The 13,686-nt window shown below is 38.5% G+C and overlaps 1 protein-coding gene across 1 annotated transcript; it reads right to left on the bottom strand.

The window, feature by feature from the left end:
• Positions 1–10,683: 10,683 nt before the first annotated feature.
• Positions 10,684–13,378, bottom strand: fkrp (fukutin related protein). Its single transcript, XM_056262486.1, has 2 exons — positions 13,180–13,378; positions 10,684–12,755 (listed from the first exon to the last, which is right to left on the bottom strand). The coding sequence occupies exon 2, from the start codon at positions 12,474–12,476 to the stop codon at positions 10,842–10,844; it is 1,635 nt and encodes a 544-aa protein (XP_056118461.1). The 5' UTR covers positions 12,477–12,755; positions 13,180–13,378; the 3' UTR covers positions 10,684–10,841.
• Between the last annotated feature and the right edge of the window lie 308 nt (positions 13,379–13,686).

The raw sequence follows: 13,686 nt of genomic DNA, 5'->3' as shown, positions 1-13,686 counted from the left end.
TATGTTTTGCTGCTTCCTCTTTGGGGTAAAGTTGATCAGACAGGAACACTAGCAAGTTTTGTCTTTTGTCTTAAAGCTCCAAGGCTGTTCACACAAGGCGGTGGAAACCTGTTGGTGAGAGAGTGCTGGTTGATAAGCAACTATCTGTGGTCAAGAGGTGTACAGGTTCCGTTTTGATCAGTTTCAGAAGAAAGCCATAGATTAGAACATGAATTCAGACTGGAAGTGAGAATTTTGGATTTTTTTATTTTTTTTAATTTAAACTAGAATAATGCAATGTGGTGTAGGAACATGTTAGATGTCACAAAAACTCTGGAGTTTCTCTGTTTTTCTTAGAATCTTCTTTTTTTTGTTTGCTTAAAGAATTTGTGTATGAAAAAAAATACTGTTTGCATATCCTTTTTTTTTTTTTGTAAAAAAAAAAATACAGAAATGAAGTATACAATTTTGTTTCCTTTTTAAAAGCGTACCTCTGAGATCTGGTTAGGTTTTTTTTTCTGTTTTTTTTTTCTATGCATGTTATTGGAGATGAGAGCACAACTATGAAATGCCTGCCATTTTCTAAAGGTAGGGAATTATGTGGAGGAGGAATCTGGCAAAATATTCTGTTAATACAATTTACTGGTGAATGTTTAACTGTAACTAGTAGTTGAAATGAATAGCTTTATTCTTAATTTCCTTTTTTATGGAAATGTTTTATAAATGTACAACCTAAACACACCAGCAGAAGGAAAGTACCAGGCGACAGGGTGCGAGACATTCGCCAGTGTACTGTATGTTGACCAAATGTTTGTCACAATGACGAAAAGAAAGTCGCCATAATAGCATATTTCTGTAGAAATCACTTCACTTTGACTCCCATTTGATCTGTGTGCGGGTAAATCCGAACAAAGATGAACATTACTTTTTTTTTCTTGCCATCATTTTAATAGGGTGTTTGGTACTTGTAGTCTGCATTATTATCTCTGTCTATCATTTCTGTTCTGTCCGTTAGTGCTCAAGATGTGTTCTAAATCATGGATGTATTATTTCAATTCACACTTGTGTTCTGCGTGACTAACTTCACTCCATTAAAAGCCTGTAGTATGTGCAGTACTGTAAAGGCTTCTCATTCCAGGTGGCTGAAATGTAGCTGCCCTGTTGATGCTGATATGTGTGGGTTTAACAGGTGGTTGTATCATAAGTGGTTGCGTGATGATGTCATCAGTGGAGCCAAAGAGTACTGTTAAGAGAACCAGTGAATGTACTCCACACTCGCTGAAGAATAAAGACTTTCTTTTTTTTAAATAATTCAATGTTGTCTTTCTTATGAGTTCTAAGCCAACATTACATGGTGTGGCCAATGTAGGCATGGTAAGGGTTTGAGATATGGGCCCCAATGTGTTTGGGGGCCAATTCAGAAATGACCAACATGGAAATCATAGTGTACAGGCTATATAATAAAGCTACTCTGACTGGCTCTGAAACCCAAATACTGGCGCTAATTCAGACCGGGCCAACATGGAACACATAGATAAACCCCTTTGGGGCCCATACTGGGGCTAATGCAGACTGGGCCAAGGTGAAAAACATAGATAAATCCATTTGGTGCTCAAATACCCATGAAATGTTGTCTGGGAAAATCACTAAAATTAGGTACATGTTGGGTGCCAGATGATTTTGCAACTAACTAAAGGATAACCACTTGTTTGTTTGGTTGTCATCATATCTCTTATTGTCTATATTATGTTTGTTATTCAGCTATCTGGAACACTAGCTGCTGATTTCCTTTGTATTGGTGTTTCATATCATTCCAGTCTTTCTTCTCACATAATTTTGTAAGGGGTATACAGTCAAAGACCCAGAACCAGATATGAAGAATGAAGACCCGGAGTCAGAATTATAAAAAATTAAAGAAAAGTTTTACTGAAGATAGTTTGCATTTTCATCAGCAGAAGTCAGCTTCAAGACTCACACAGGAGTTCGTAGGCCGCCCCCCTTACAGTTACAAAGATCACAGCAGTTATACCATTTCCAAGGTCTAAGCTACGTCATTGCTTACAGGTTGAATGATTCTCATTGGCTAAGAAACATGAAAGCCTAAACAATTTAACACATGTGAGGAGATAGGGGTGCCTATCGCCATTAGTAAGGATAGTTGTCGTCCACTCATTGGATTTAGGTCTGTGGTGGCCTCGCAGGTTAGAGAAGGGCGCCGGGGTGTCTGGTCCGAACGTCCAGAACCTACATAGAATGTCATACGCACACACACACAAATAACAGACACTAGCAAATAACAGCTCCCATCAAGGCTGAAGAGAGTCTGAGCTCCTTATTATCAGTTAAGTATACCAAAACATAATGCTAAAACATTCACTCGTTTGGGAGAAAAACAGATCACTGGCATTTACTCCCAAGGAAGGAAATATACTGGAAAGAATACATTTTAATACAACAATTAAAGTTTGATAGTAACGCTCAATATAGCTTGACTATATGTCCAGCGAAGAATCATATGTGCCCACGCTGCCTTTAGGACCCTCTAACCTTTCTACTGATCCCAGAGAAAGAGACAAACGGCCTTGTGGGTTACGTGGCCTTCGTGTCCTGCGTGTACTACGTGCAATCTCAAAGTAAGATTGGGATGCACCTAAAAGAAACTGGTTACTTGCATCCATGCATTTAAGAAAATATAATTTCACAAGCACAAGAATATAAAAATTATTATGTGATAATGAATATATTTGATTATTGATTTTTATAAAGGAAGTATATAACCATTCAAAATGACATATGATTATATATGTATTTGAAGAGGCAAGGGATTTTGACCAACCCTTCAGTCCCCCGTTTTAGACCAATGTGGGGTCCAATACCGCCACGTCTGGTCTAACCAGTGAGGTCACTACGGAAGGGAGGAGTGGTGACGCATGCTCCCCTGATGGGTCACACTTGTCTCTTCACCTCGTCATGGACATGCTGGATACTAAAAATTCCAGTCCCCATTAAGAGGCTCTCCCACCTTCCACTCACAACAGGACATCAATGTCATTCTTCCTCAGTTTATCAGTCAGGTTAAAATTTTTATAAAACACATAACTGATTACGAAACAAGTACATATTGGAAGCCAGGCTAAATAAGCAAGCACTATTGCTGTATTCCTACTAGCATGGGCTAGATCCACAGTCACTACTCAGATCCTAAATAAAGACATTGTCTATAATCATGAATACCAGAATATATGCACTAGTTTTTTATTTATTTATAAAATTATGATTTCCAAATCCATTTATTATAAACAAAGTTGGATGGTTAATCCATTATTTTCACTACCCCTTTTATAGACCCTTTAGGTTTAAAACACAATGGTTGTCTAACTAAAAATAAACAACAAACAATAAAATATTAATAATTAAGACCCATAATAATCGATGTAAGCACTTTAAGTCTTTACTGAAATCATCCTTCAGTTTACAGTCACATAGCATGTACCATTTTAATTGTATAACATCTTATACCCTTTTTTGTTTGTTTCAAAAATAGAAATAAAATAAAACAAATTCACATCATCATTTCAGTCATTATTTTACCACTTAAATATAGGATCGTTCCCCATTCTGCTTAATAAAGCTTTTGTTTATTCCTTATCTTTATATCACTTGAATCCCTGTCAATCATACAATGTCTAACCCTAACCTTTTTCATACCATTTAAACTTAATTTGACTTCCATAAATCCTATCAGAAATTGTATTTTCATTACATACATTTTCTTGTACTATATTTCTTCCATCTTGCCCTAAATGCCAGTTCCTTCTGCATCCGAGTCTCTCACCACTGTCAGCCTAGTGACACTTAAAGTTCCCTCGTTAGGGGAATCATGGTATTTTATTAATTCTTCAATACTCTTGTTTTCTTATCATTAACTTCAACTTTATTTTTCATTATAACTACTTCTCACAGTATTTGTCTCAGTTCCACTTATCTTTACAGTTTTACAGAAACCAAAATATTATGTTACTCAGATCCCAGCCCACAGCCATATAGCTGCTTTCTCTTTTTACCTTTATTAAATTGTAGTTTTCTTAGACATCTAATGTCATACATACATTTAAGGGATTGAGAAATAAAACCTTTTCTTTTTAGAAGTTATATTCACTCCTTCTTTGTTCGCCCTCCGGCCTTTCAATAAAAATGAGGGAGCTCACTCTGGATAATTTGGATAGTGACTTAGCCAATGTGTCACTTTGTCTCTCTGCCGTCAAGTCTATATATATATATATTTTTTCCTACGTTTATCCTTATGATCCCACCTAGTTGTCTATTTAAATTTAGACCCTCAGTTGAATTTAGACAAGAGTTTTACCCCATAATGGACGGCAATCTTCTTTACAATTCCAATTTATATAAAATACTAATCCAGAGAGTAATTCAGTTCAATATCATAAATGACAAAAGCATTCATAATTACCAATAGCAGACAGAGCTGGAAAACCACTCCAATTAAAGCTCGTCCCATGTTCTGCATTGTCTTTTCATCAGATTGACTTAGAATTATCAACTTTTCTAAAGTTGGTCATTTCACTTAACCCATCTGTAATGATAAAACACTAATTCCAGAGGTTAATGACACAATATCCTCAAAATCAGGAAATAATAGTACCCCAAACTAATACATACAAGACATAAAGTGCTGTCACCATCATACGCACTCATACTAGACACACATATGTTAACTGTTCATTTTCAATGTTAATTTTTCTTTATATTATTGCTAAAAGATTTAAATTTTAAATAAGATTTTAAACTTCCCATTTTCCGGTAGCTTCTACCTAATTTTACATGGTCTCCCAACCAGTTTCAAAGCATGTCTTGTTCATTATTCATTAGAATTTAACAAGGTCAGCTGGGTTGTTTTGTTTCATTATCATTATTTTGCTTCAGCTTGCTCTAGCAGGCCAATAATTGAAAGACAGACACAGTTACCATCCCTTCCTCTGCTCAAGCAGTCTCTCTCACTATAAATAAATAATCTTTTTCAACAGCCTTCTAAGGCTGTAACTTAGACATAATGTAATATTAAATTAATTACAATAACCTTTGACCATTCACCTTGTTATCCAGACTTTTCTCAAATCTACAAAAGCTGTCTTCATCTTTAGCCACCACCATGTCTAACGACCTTCAGGAGTTAAAACTATGTCATAGACCTATTAGTTCAAAATCAACACTATGATTTTCCTTGCCCATAAGGCAAACCAGTACATAAAAAGTTTTGCTACTGTCTCCACAACAACTAATGGGAATCACTCAATGGCCTCAGCTGGCTCCTGCTCGCCCACTCCTGTTAGCCCTTTATCTATAATCTCCATCAGGGTGTTTTCCCCTGGCATATTTGCAGACGCTTGTCACAATAAAAAAACAAGCCATACAATGAATGCGGTTTCTGGTGATTGGTATTCGAGGAACACTCACGTTTCGGGGTCAGACTGTCTGTAACTCCTCACAGCTCATCCGCCCTAACGATAAAGGATGCTGCTGGCCTCACAGTCATCCGCTCCACTCTCATACCTTTCTCACATAAACACCTCCATCTTGAGATGCCCAGTGACTTTACGTGATCCACTCTGGCTTGGGTTGCCCCCTGTCTGGCCAATAGAAGGTCTTACCCGTCATTGAGTAGCCACTCGTGCCCACTGGTGACCGCTCTTTCCCATCACAGGCTGTTTGCTTCAACAGAACTCAGCTGTTTTCTAGAGCTTAGGAAAGGCACGTTCAAGAGTCACCAGAGCCATTCGGATTGCCTAATAGTGTTCACATAGGGAGACAGATTAATAACAACAGTATTTAATCACTTAAATCCATTAACTATCTTAAAAGCAGCAACCTAGCTACTTGGATTATACTCAGTGAATTTAGATCACAACCGTACATTCAGTGTACATTTCCGTCGGCCCCTCCCCCGTTTCATGGTGGGGACTAAGATCAGACAAAGAAGTTACTGGTCCTAAATTAACCTAATCAAAATGTCATCTCTATCTGTATTATTATTTTAAATACTTCTTTAAAGTCATTCAGTTTTATTTTTAAAACATCTCTGTGTCTATGATCCTTCAACTGAAACACTGTGCTTTACACATTATCACAGATACCAGTTTTTAGCTGACTCATTGAATGAGAGAGACTCTGAGACTCTATTGGATGGTACACTGCTCTCTTATATACTTCTAACATCAAACTTTTATCTATTATCTTTTAACTCTATCCCAGCTTAAGGCATCTTTGCCAGATATTACATACGGTTTCAAATAAACATATTATTTATATTTGTCTTTTGCCCACACATCAGGAAATTTAGGCATTACAAATTTCCACTCAGATTGAGTCTGTTGCACTGGCAGTTTCAGCCACAGCACACATCAGATTCAGATAAGCAAACTGTTTCATTACAGCCAATAACAAACTTATCTTTTGAAAACTAAACATCAGCTTCTAGTTCTTTCATGGTCAACTTTTCAAGCTGTTTGTTTAATCAGCATTTAGCAACTGTTAATTCAGTACGGCTTCTGCTTATTTGTTTTACATAAAAATAATTATTCTAGTTCTCAATAACGTTTCACATTTCTCAATCTCAATTTTAATTGTTAAGTTCTCAACCATAGTTTAATATTTGACTTCAGTTTTCTCTTGGAGTTTATCAATCTCCAATTAGGATTCACACTAAGTTTGACGAGGCAAGCACTCTCTGCTTGTGATACTTTTGCAGTTATTGTAAATCATCTGTGAGATTAGTCTCTCTATATCATCTAAAACCTTTTTAAAATGTTTAATTACAACACAATCATCCTTTAAGTTACTTTGATATATTTTGCAACTCACATTTGTTGGAGTCATTAATTTTACATCAACCTGTATTCATCAATTCACTTATAAAAATTAGTATTATAGATCTTTTCTTCAAAAGGATTCACTTTAAGACTTCAATCTTTTGACCTTGTTTTATCTCTTGTTCTTTCTCAGACGACAACTTTAATATCGTCATTTAAACACTGATCTACTTTCAAACTCACATTATTACCAGAAATGTGTTGTCATTTTATCACATTTTTAAACACCTTCTCGGTGGGAATTTAGAGTTACGTATTAAATGGTCCTGATGACCACCATTAAAACACTCTCTGTCATCTGGTGGGTTCATGTGTCAGCCTCAACGGCTCCAACTTACTGCACGCCCTTGAAGCAGTGTGTCCCATTCAGGAATGCAAACAGAGCTACTGATTAAGCAGTTCTCTGTATTCTTTTACAGTCCACCAGTGGCGGATTTAATCATAATAACCCAATCATAATCTTCATCATTATTATTGGCAGAACATTAATTTTCATAGGCTGCAAAATATTGTTTTCACAAAGTGTCTGTTTAACTTTAGTCGCTTGTCCAGGGAAATTATCCCTGACCCAGAATTTCTTTCACTTGCTTCTTGTAATCATCGTAAGCAATACGAGGCTAAACATTTTAATTTTTCAGTTTCTTTGTTTGTTTGTAGCCAGTCAAGTTTTTTTTTTAAATTTCCAATCAGAATCAAAATCCTGACTACCATTTACTTAATCATTTCTGCAAATTTATTTAAAGTGAGGGCTTTAGAGCACAGCTGCTTACAGCGTTTGCTTTTCCTGTCTCACTATTTGTTTCAGGACTCTTCAGGTTACTGATTAAGTTATTACATTTTTCTGCCATATCTTAATCATGGTTCATACTCACCTGAAGTTATTGCAGAAATGGAGGCGGCGATCTTTGAACAACACAGCTTGGCTTCTGCGTGATGAAACTGCAAAGTATACTCCAAAATCACAGTTACATATACTGGTCCATGCCAATTTGGGTCACAACTTTTTTAATTTTTCTCTCGGAATTGTTCCTGATGCATCCCTGGCAAACAACCCTATTATTGTTAGTATCCCTAACTGCCTGATTCACTTCACTAAGTTCGGGGATCCCCTATCTGAGATGGAAGAGATTGAGCAGGTTTACGGTGCCACTGGACCTCTAGCCCAGGGACGTGCTCTGCTGGGGTGGTGCTACACCAGTAATGCCCAGCGGGGCCCCCACAGAGCACGCTTCGCTTGCGCTGTCTGCTGCCGTTACCCTTAACGACGCTCTCAGCGACTTCTTATACTGTCAGCAGTATAATTAACTTACTCCTTCACTCGCCTCATCGGAGTGAAGCTTCACTCGCCTCATCGGAGTGAAGCTCTCCCGCTCTCCTTCAAAATCTCTTCCAGTCAGACAGCCCTAACAATTAACAAAAGCTTACTACCTTGTTTGTTGATTTGCCAGGGGTGTCACCGAGAATAATTGCCCGCATCCTCCACCATAACTGTAAGGGGTATACAGTCAAAGACCCAGAACCAGATATGAAGAATGAAGACCCGGAGTCAGAATTATAAAAAATTAAAGAAAAGTTTTACTGAAGATAGTTTGCATTTTCATCAGCAGAAGTCAGCTTCAAGACTCACACAGGAGTTCGTAGGCCGCCCCCCTTACAGTTACAAAGATCACAGCAGTTATACCATTTCCAAGGTCTAAGCTACGTCATTGCTTACAGGTTGAATGATTCTCATTGGCTAAGAAACATGAAAGCCTAAACAATTTAACACATGTGAGGAGATAGGGGTGCCTATCGCCATTAGTAAGGATAGTTGTCGTCCACTCATTGGATTTAGGTCTGTGGTGGCCTCGCAGGTTAGAGAAGGGCGCCGGGGTGTCTGGTCCGAACGTCCAGAACCTACATAGAATGTCATACGCACACACACACAAATAACAGACACTAGCAAATAACAGCTCCCATCAAGGCTGAAGAGAGTCTGAGCTCCTTATTATCAGTTAAGTATACCAAAACATAATGCTAAAACATTCACTCGTTTGGGAGAAAAACAGATCACTGGCATTTACTCCCAAGGAAGGAAATATACTGGAAAGAATACATTTTAATACAACAATTAAAGTTTGATAGTAACGCTCAATATAGCTTGACTATATGTCCAGCGAAGAATCATATGTGCCCACGCTGCCTTTAGGACCCTCTAACCTTTCTACTGATCCCAGAGAAAGAGACAAACGGCCTTGTGGGTTACGTGGCCTTCGTGTCCTGCGTGTACTACGTGCAATCTCAAAGTAAGATTGGGATGCACCTAAAAGAAACTGGTTACTTGCATCCATGCATTTAAGAAAATATAATTTCACAAGCACAAGAATATAAAAATTATTATGTGATAATGAATATATTTGATTATTGATTTTTATAAAGGAAGTATATAACCATTCAAAATGACATATGATTATATATGTATTTGAAGAGGCAAGGGATTTTGACCAACCCTTCAATTTCAACTCGCATTGAAATTTAATGACTCATCATGTCAGTGCATTTATTTATTTGGCAAGAAGCCCTTCAGTTGGAAAGATAATGTACAGTCAGCCGATCATTATTGCAAAATGAACGCCCTTAGGGAATACAAGACTCCTTCGCTTCTGACAATATTTTAGGTTGATTTAGAATGAAAGAATTTTCATTTTAAACACTATCCTGCTGTAAACAAAAGCAACCGGTTTTGGAAGGCTTTAAAGATTTTTCCCCATATTAATATTGTAATGCAGCAGGTTCAGCATGTTTGAAGACTTCATGGCCTACTACGCCATCTTGTGGTTTATTTATTTTGCAGTAACTATATTTCCACTTGTCCTGCAACATCAGACACCACGAACACCAAATTAAAAACTCAAAAGTAATTCCATGTGATTTATTGAAATTTCCGGACATTTGAAATGCATTTACATGTTAAGACACAGCAAGTGGTAAAGTTATGTTATTGTTTGTTTGTTATTACTTAATCATTTAAATATTTCATCGTCCTTTAATGGACTATACAGAACATTAAGAAGCACATTTGTGAAACACGGTGTCAAAACAAAACAACGTCAAAAAACGAAAGAATAGAAACAGTTCATAACGTGTTCAATTCAACAAAAAATGTAGGTAAAACAGTCTCACAGTCAAAACTAAAATTTAAACATCAAAAGTGTGAATTATTTTTTTTATCATGCAACATACTGTTTAAATGGAAAATTAAACCAAACAAATCACACGGCATGAAAAACAAGACCAATATCAGTCTAAATTACCTGGTGCAAGTATCATTAATAAAGTGAATAGGTGCATGAAACAGTAGCTGCTTTTCAGATTTACCAAAAAGTCATGGATCCAGTCTCTTTAAACATCAGCTTACATGTCTCCATATGTCAATGAAAACATCCTACACTCTACAAAGTTCATAGTGGTATAATAATGACCATACATCTGAAAAGTAGTGGTGTTATTTCAAGGTTTGAATGAGCTGGCTGGGTTATTAAATGGTTCACTCCTGGACCTACAAACATGAATCAGTTTTTCATGAATGATGGAGGCTTTTTAAAACTTGTGTTTCTCTCGCAATCAGTTTAAAAAAATATTAACTTTTGTTATGTTTAATGACTATAGAAATTGATATATTAATATCATGTATTATAAAAAAAAAAGAAGCTATGACCTTTACGCCGTTTTGACATTCCTGGGATTCAGCAGTGTAAAAATTACATTTTCAGAACTTTTATTACCATCGTTACACAGTATATTTCGACTATTTAGAGATTCATGACTCACCAGATCACAACACACACATATAATAAATAAAATTGGCAAGAAACACTAACATTCAAGTGTTCAGACACAGACCGAGACATTTAGTCTGGTAGTAATACTCTACAAAGATTTTCAAATGTCAGAAATGCAGTATTGCGCAATTGTGTCGCATCAAGTTACTGCTTGCTATGATCCTAACGCGCGACTCCTGTCCAGCCTTTTCTTGGCAGGGTTCGGGTACTGGGGGTTCTCAATAACCCCTTCCCCAAACTTGAGTTCCAAGAAGGCACGGTGGTTGTTTGGACCATAAGCGGTGATGCCAGCAAATGGCATTGGCACCAGGGGTTGCAGGAAATGTTCTGGGAACTCCACGTCTTGTTTGTGCTCAGTCCAAGTGTCCCTGGTCATAACTCCATTACGGGGGTAGAAGGGCCACAAGTCTACATGCAAATGGTTTGCTTCACTATACTGCACGCGGTAGAAGTCACCCTCGACCGCTCGCTCCCACACATAGCCGTTAGCATCCACCAGTGAGCCGGAGTCCAGGTTCTTTAGGTAGTCGCAATTCGGTACGTCCTCCATGTAGATGCCCAAGTCCACGTCATAGTCCCATGGGATTACGTCCTTGTGTCGGGCAGCTCCCAACAAAGAACCCCCTTCCAGCCAATAACGCACACCAGAGCTCTCCAAGATATTGACAACATATTTAGTGGTCTCTCGGAGGGCGCGCAAGCAGCAGGGTGGAGTCCAGCGCTCCACGTAAAGGTATTCCGGTGTGTCGTCACGCACTGTGCCGAAACATCGTGGCGTCTCTTTACTGCAGCCAAACCACTGATCTCGTCCATCAGGCAAGATCACGCGCTTCAGGCCAAAGCTGCGCAAGAGGTGATTGGTTGCATCTTTCAGGCGACTATCCGCCTTCCACTGGTTGTGCGCAGAGGTAAACAGCGGCCGATGACTGGCGGAGAACGAAGGTCCCTCCAGGAGCTTGACCTTCCATCCCCGCAGAGATGTTTGGACAAACAGGGAAGACATCAGGGGACGACCTAAAGGAACAGAGAGATTGAAGAGGTCCTCGGTACGGATAAGAACCACGGCGTCTCCCTGCAGGGCTGTGCAGACGCTACCGCTGCTCCCTGAGGCCGCAGGGGTGTAGGTGGCGGTCCATTCCCGCAGATTCACCCGAAGGTGCAGGCATTGCACTGCCGAGCGGGTCAGCACTGGCGCAGCAACCAGTCGGACCGGCCCGCCACCTTCTCCTTCCAGCTCCCGAATGAGACGCTCAATTTGTCGGCCGTGGTCCAGCTCCACACCATCTGGAACTAATAAAGCAAATTCCGTCTGCACGTTGAACTCGGGACGGTGAGTTTGTGGAGGCTGGTCAGGGCTCGGCGACAACACCAGGAGCCGGGCTCCCTCGGGAAGAGCCAAAGGAGGGTACGGTGGACTTTCGGCTACAGCGAGGAAGGGCAACTCTGGTCTCTGGCGCAAAAAAGAGCGAGCAACATCACCAACATAGTTCTCAAAGTCTTCAAATTCACGGACAAGGATCGTGATGCGAGGGCCACGCATGTTGCTCTCAAGGCCTCCCAATTTGACGCCTCCAACTATACTTCCACCAACCAGATTACCCAGTCCTGGCACAGGAAGAGAGGCTTTCTTTGAGCCCTTAACTTGTTCTCGACGTTTCTCCATCATCTGCTGCTGGGCCCGGGAGACATAATATAGGATGAGCAAGTTCAAAATTATTGCTCCAGTTAACAGAGCATGGAAAAAACTGACACGCATTATGGCTCTTATTGTTATGCTTTTATGATACATACAGTAAGTGAAATCTCAGGTAGAGAGAGGACTGACAAACTTGACCAACATAACTCATCCAAATTCCTGAAATCTTGAACATTAACATTCTGGTTTGGTCAAAAAGCAAGCCAAGTGGAAAGTGTTTGAGGTAAATATTTGATGAAGCATCTTCAGTGACCAGATCAGTTTCGGCTGATTCCTTTGTGTTCAGCTTGTGTCAGCTGAAAAAAAGACTGATGGACAGATTCCATATTCGACTCCATTGCCTTTAGTTCCCCACAGTTCATTAAATAAATGCTATAAGGGGAGACAAAAAAAGAGAACATTTTAATAAACAATTTCACTTTGAGCATTTCAAAGACAAAGTACAAAGTTATTATTTGAGACATCCATATCAAGTTTGTATAACAAAAAGCCTATTATTCATCATTACAAAGGCTAACCAACAAAGATGACCTAGAAATATATAGAGATGTTCAAATCTGCTGTCCCAATTAGAGATGCACTCTAGATAACCTACATTCATGTATTTGAGAAACTCTTATTTGATCACTTTGATCACTGAGACAGGTCCATACAAATATAGAACATGCATGCGAAATTAAACCAATAACAAGCCTACAATCATCGATTCATGTAGATATATGCAGCCTCGATCTTAAAAGCATACACATATTCCCGTTGGCATGCAAAACTATAAATCACGATTGTGAGAACTAACATTTCACGGTTTGATTCAACATTTTCCTCATCAGCAGATTGTCTGCACGGTATTCTTGCTATTCTTCCCCATACTGATTCGGAAATGAGGAAAGGAAGTCTGAGAGAAGATCACAATGTAGCAGGAAGCTCACACTACTGGGTCGCCCCGATCAATCCCGTAGAAATAGAACGAGCGGGTAGAATGACAAATAACATGGAACTTCAGTTCTCAAATGGGCGTGGCTTAGCGGTGATATAGGTTTAATCATATATTTAACTTTTCACAGTGTATTTTTGACTTGTATTATCTGTAAACATGATGTTTTTTTTTGTTAACTAAAGTTGTATTTTTCTCTTCAATTTTGACATACGATTTTACAAATGAACAAATGAAAAACAAATTAAATAAATTCGAATTTAGAAATTAAAATGAGAAATTATAATATGCAGTTTTGTAATTGAAAAATAGAGCATAAAATATCTTGAAGAAAAATTAAATATCTTTAAAACAGGTAACTAAAAATAT

Source organism: Rhinichthys klamathensis, unplaced genomic scaffold, assembly GCF_029890125.1.
Source record: "Rhinichthys klamathensis goyatoka isolate OS25496 unplaced genomic scaffold, OSU_Roscu_1.1 h1tg000192l_1, whole genome shotgun sequence".
NCBI lineage: Eukaryota > Metazoa > Chordata > Actinopteri > Cypriniformes > Leuciscidae > Rhinichthys > Rhinichthys klamathensis.
Note: the sequence above shows the minus strand (reverse complement) of the source record. Positions and strands in the feature narration are given on the sequence as shown.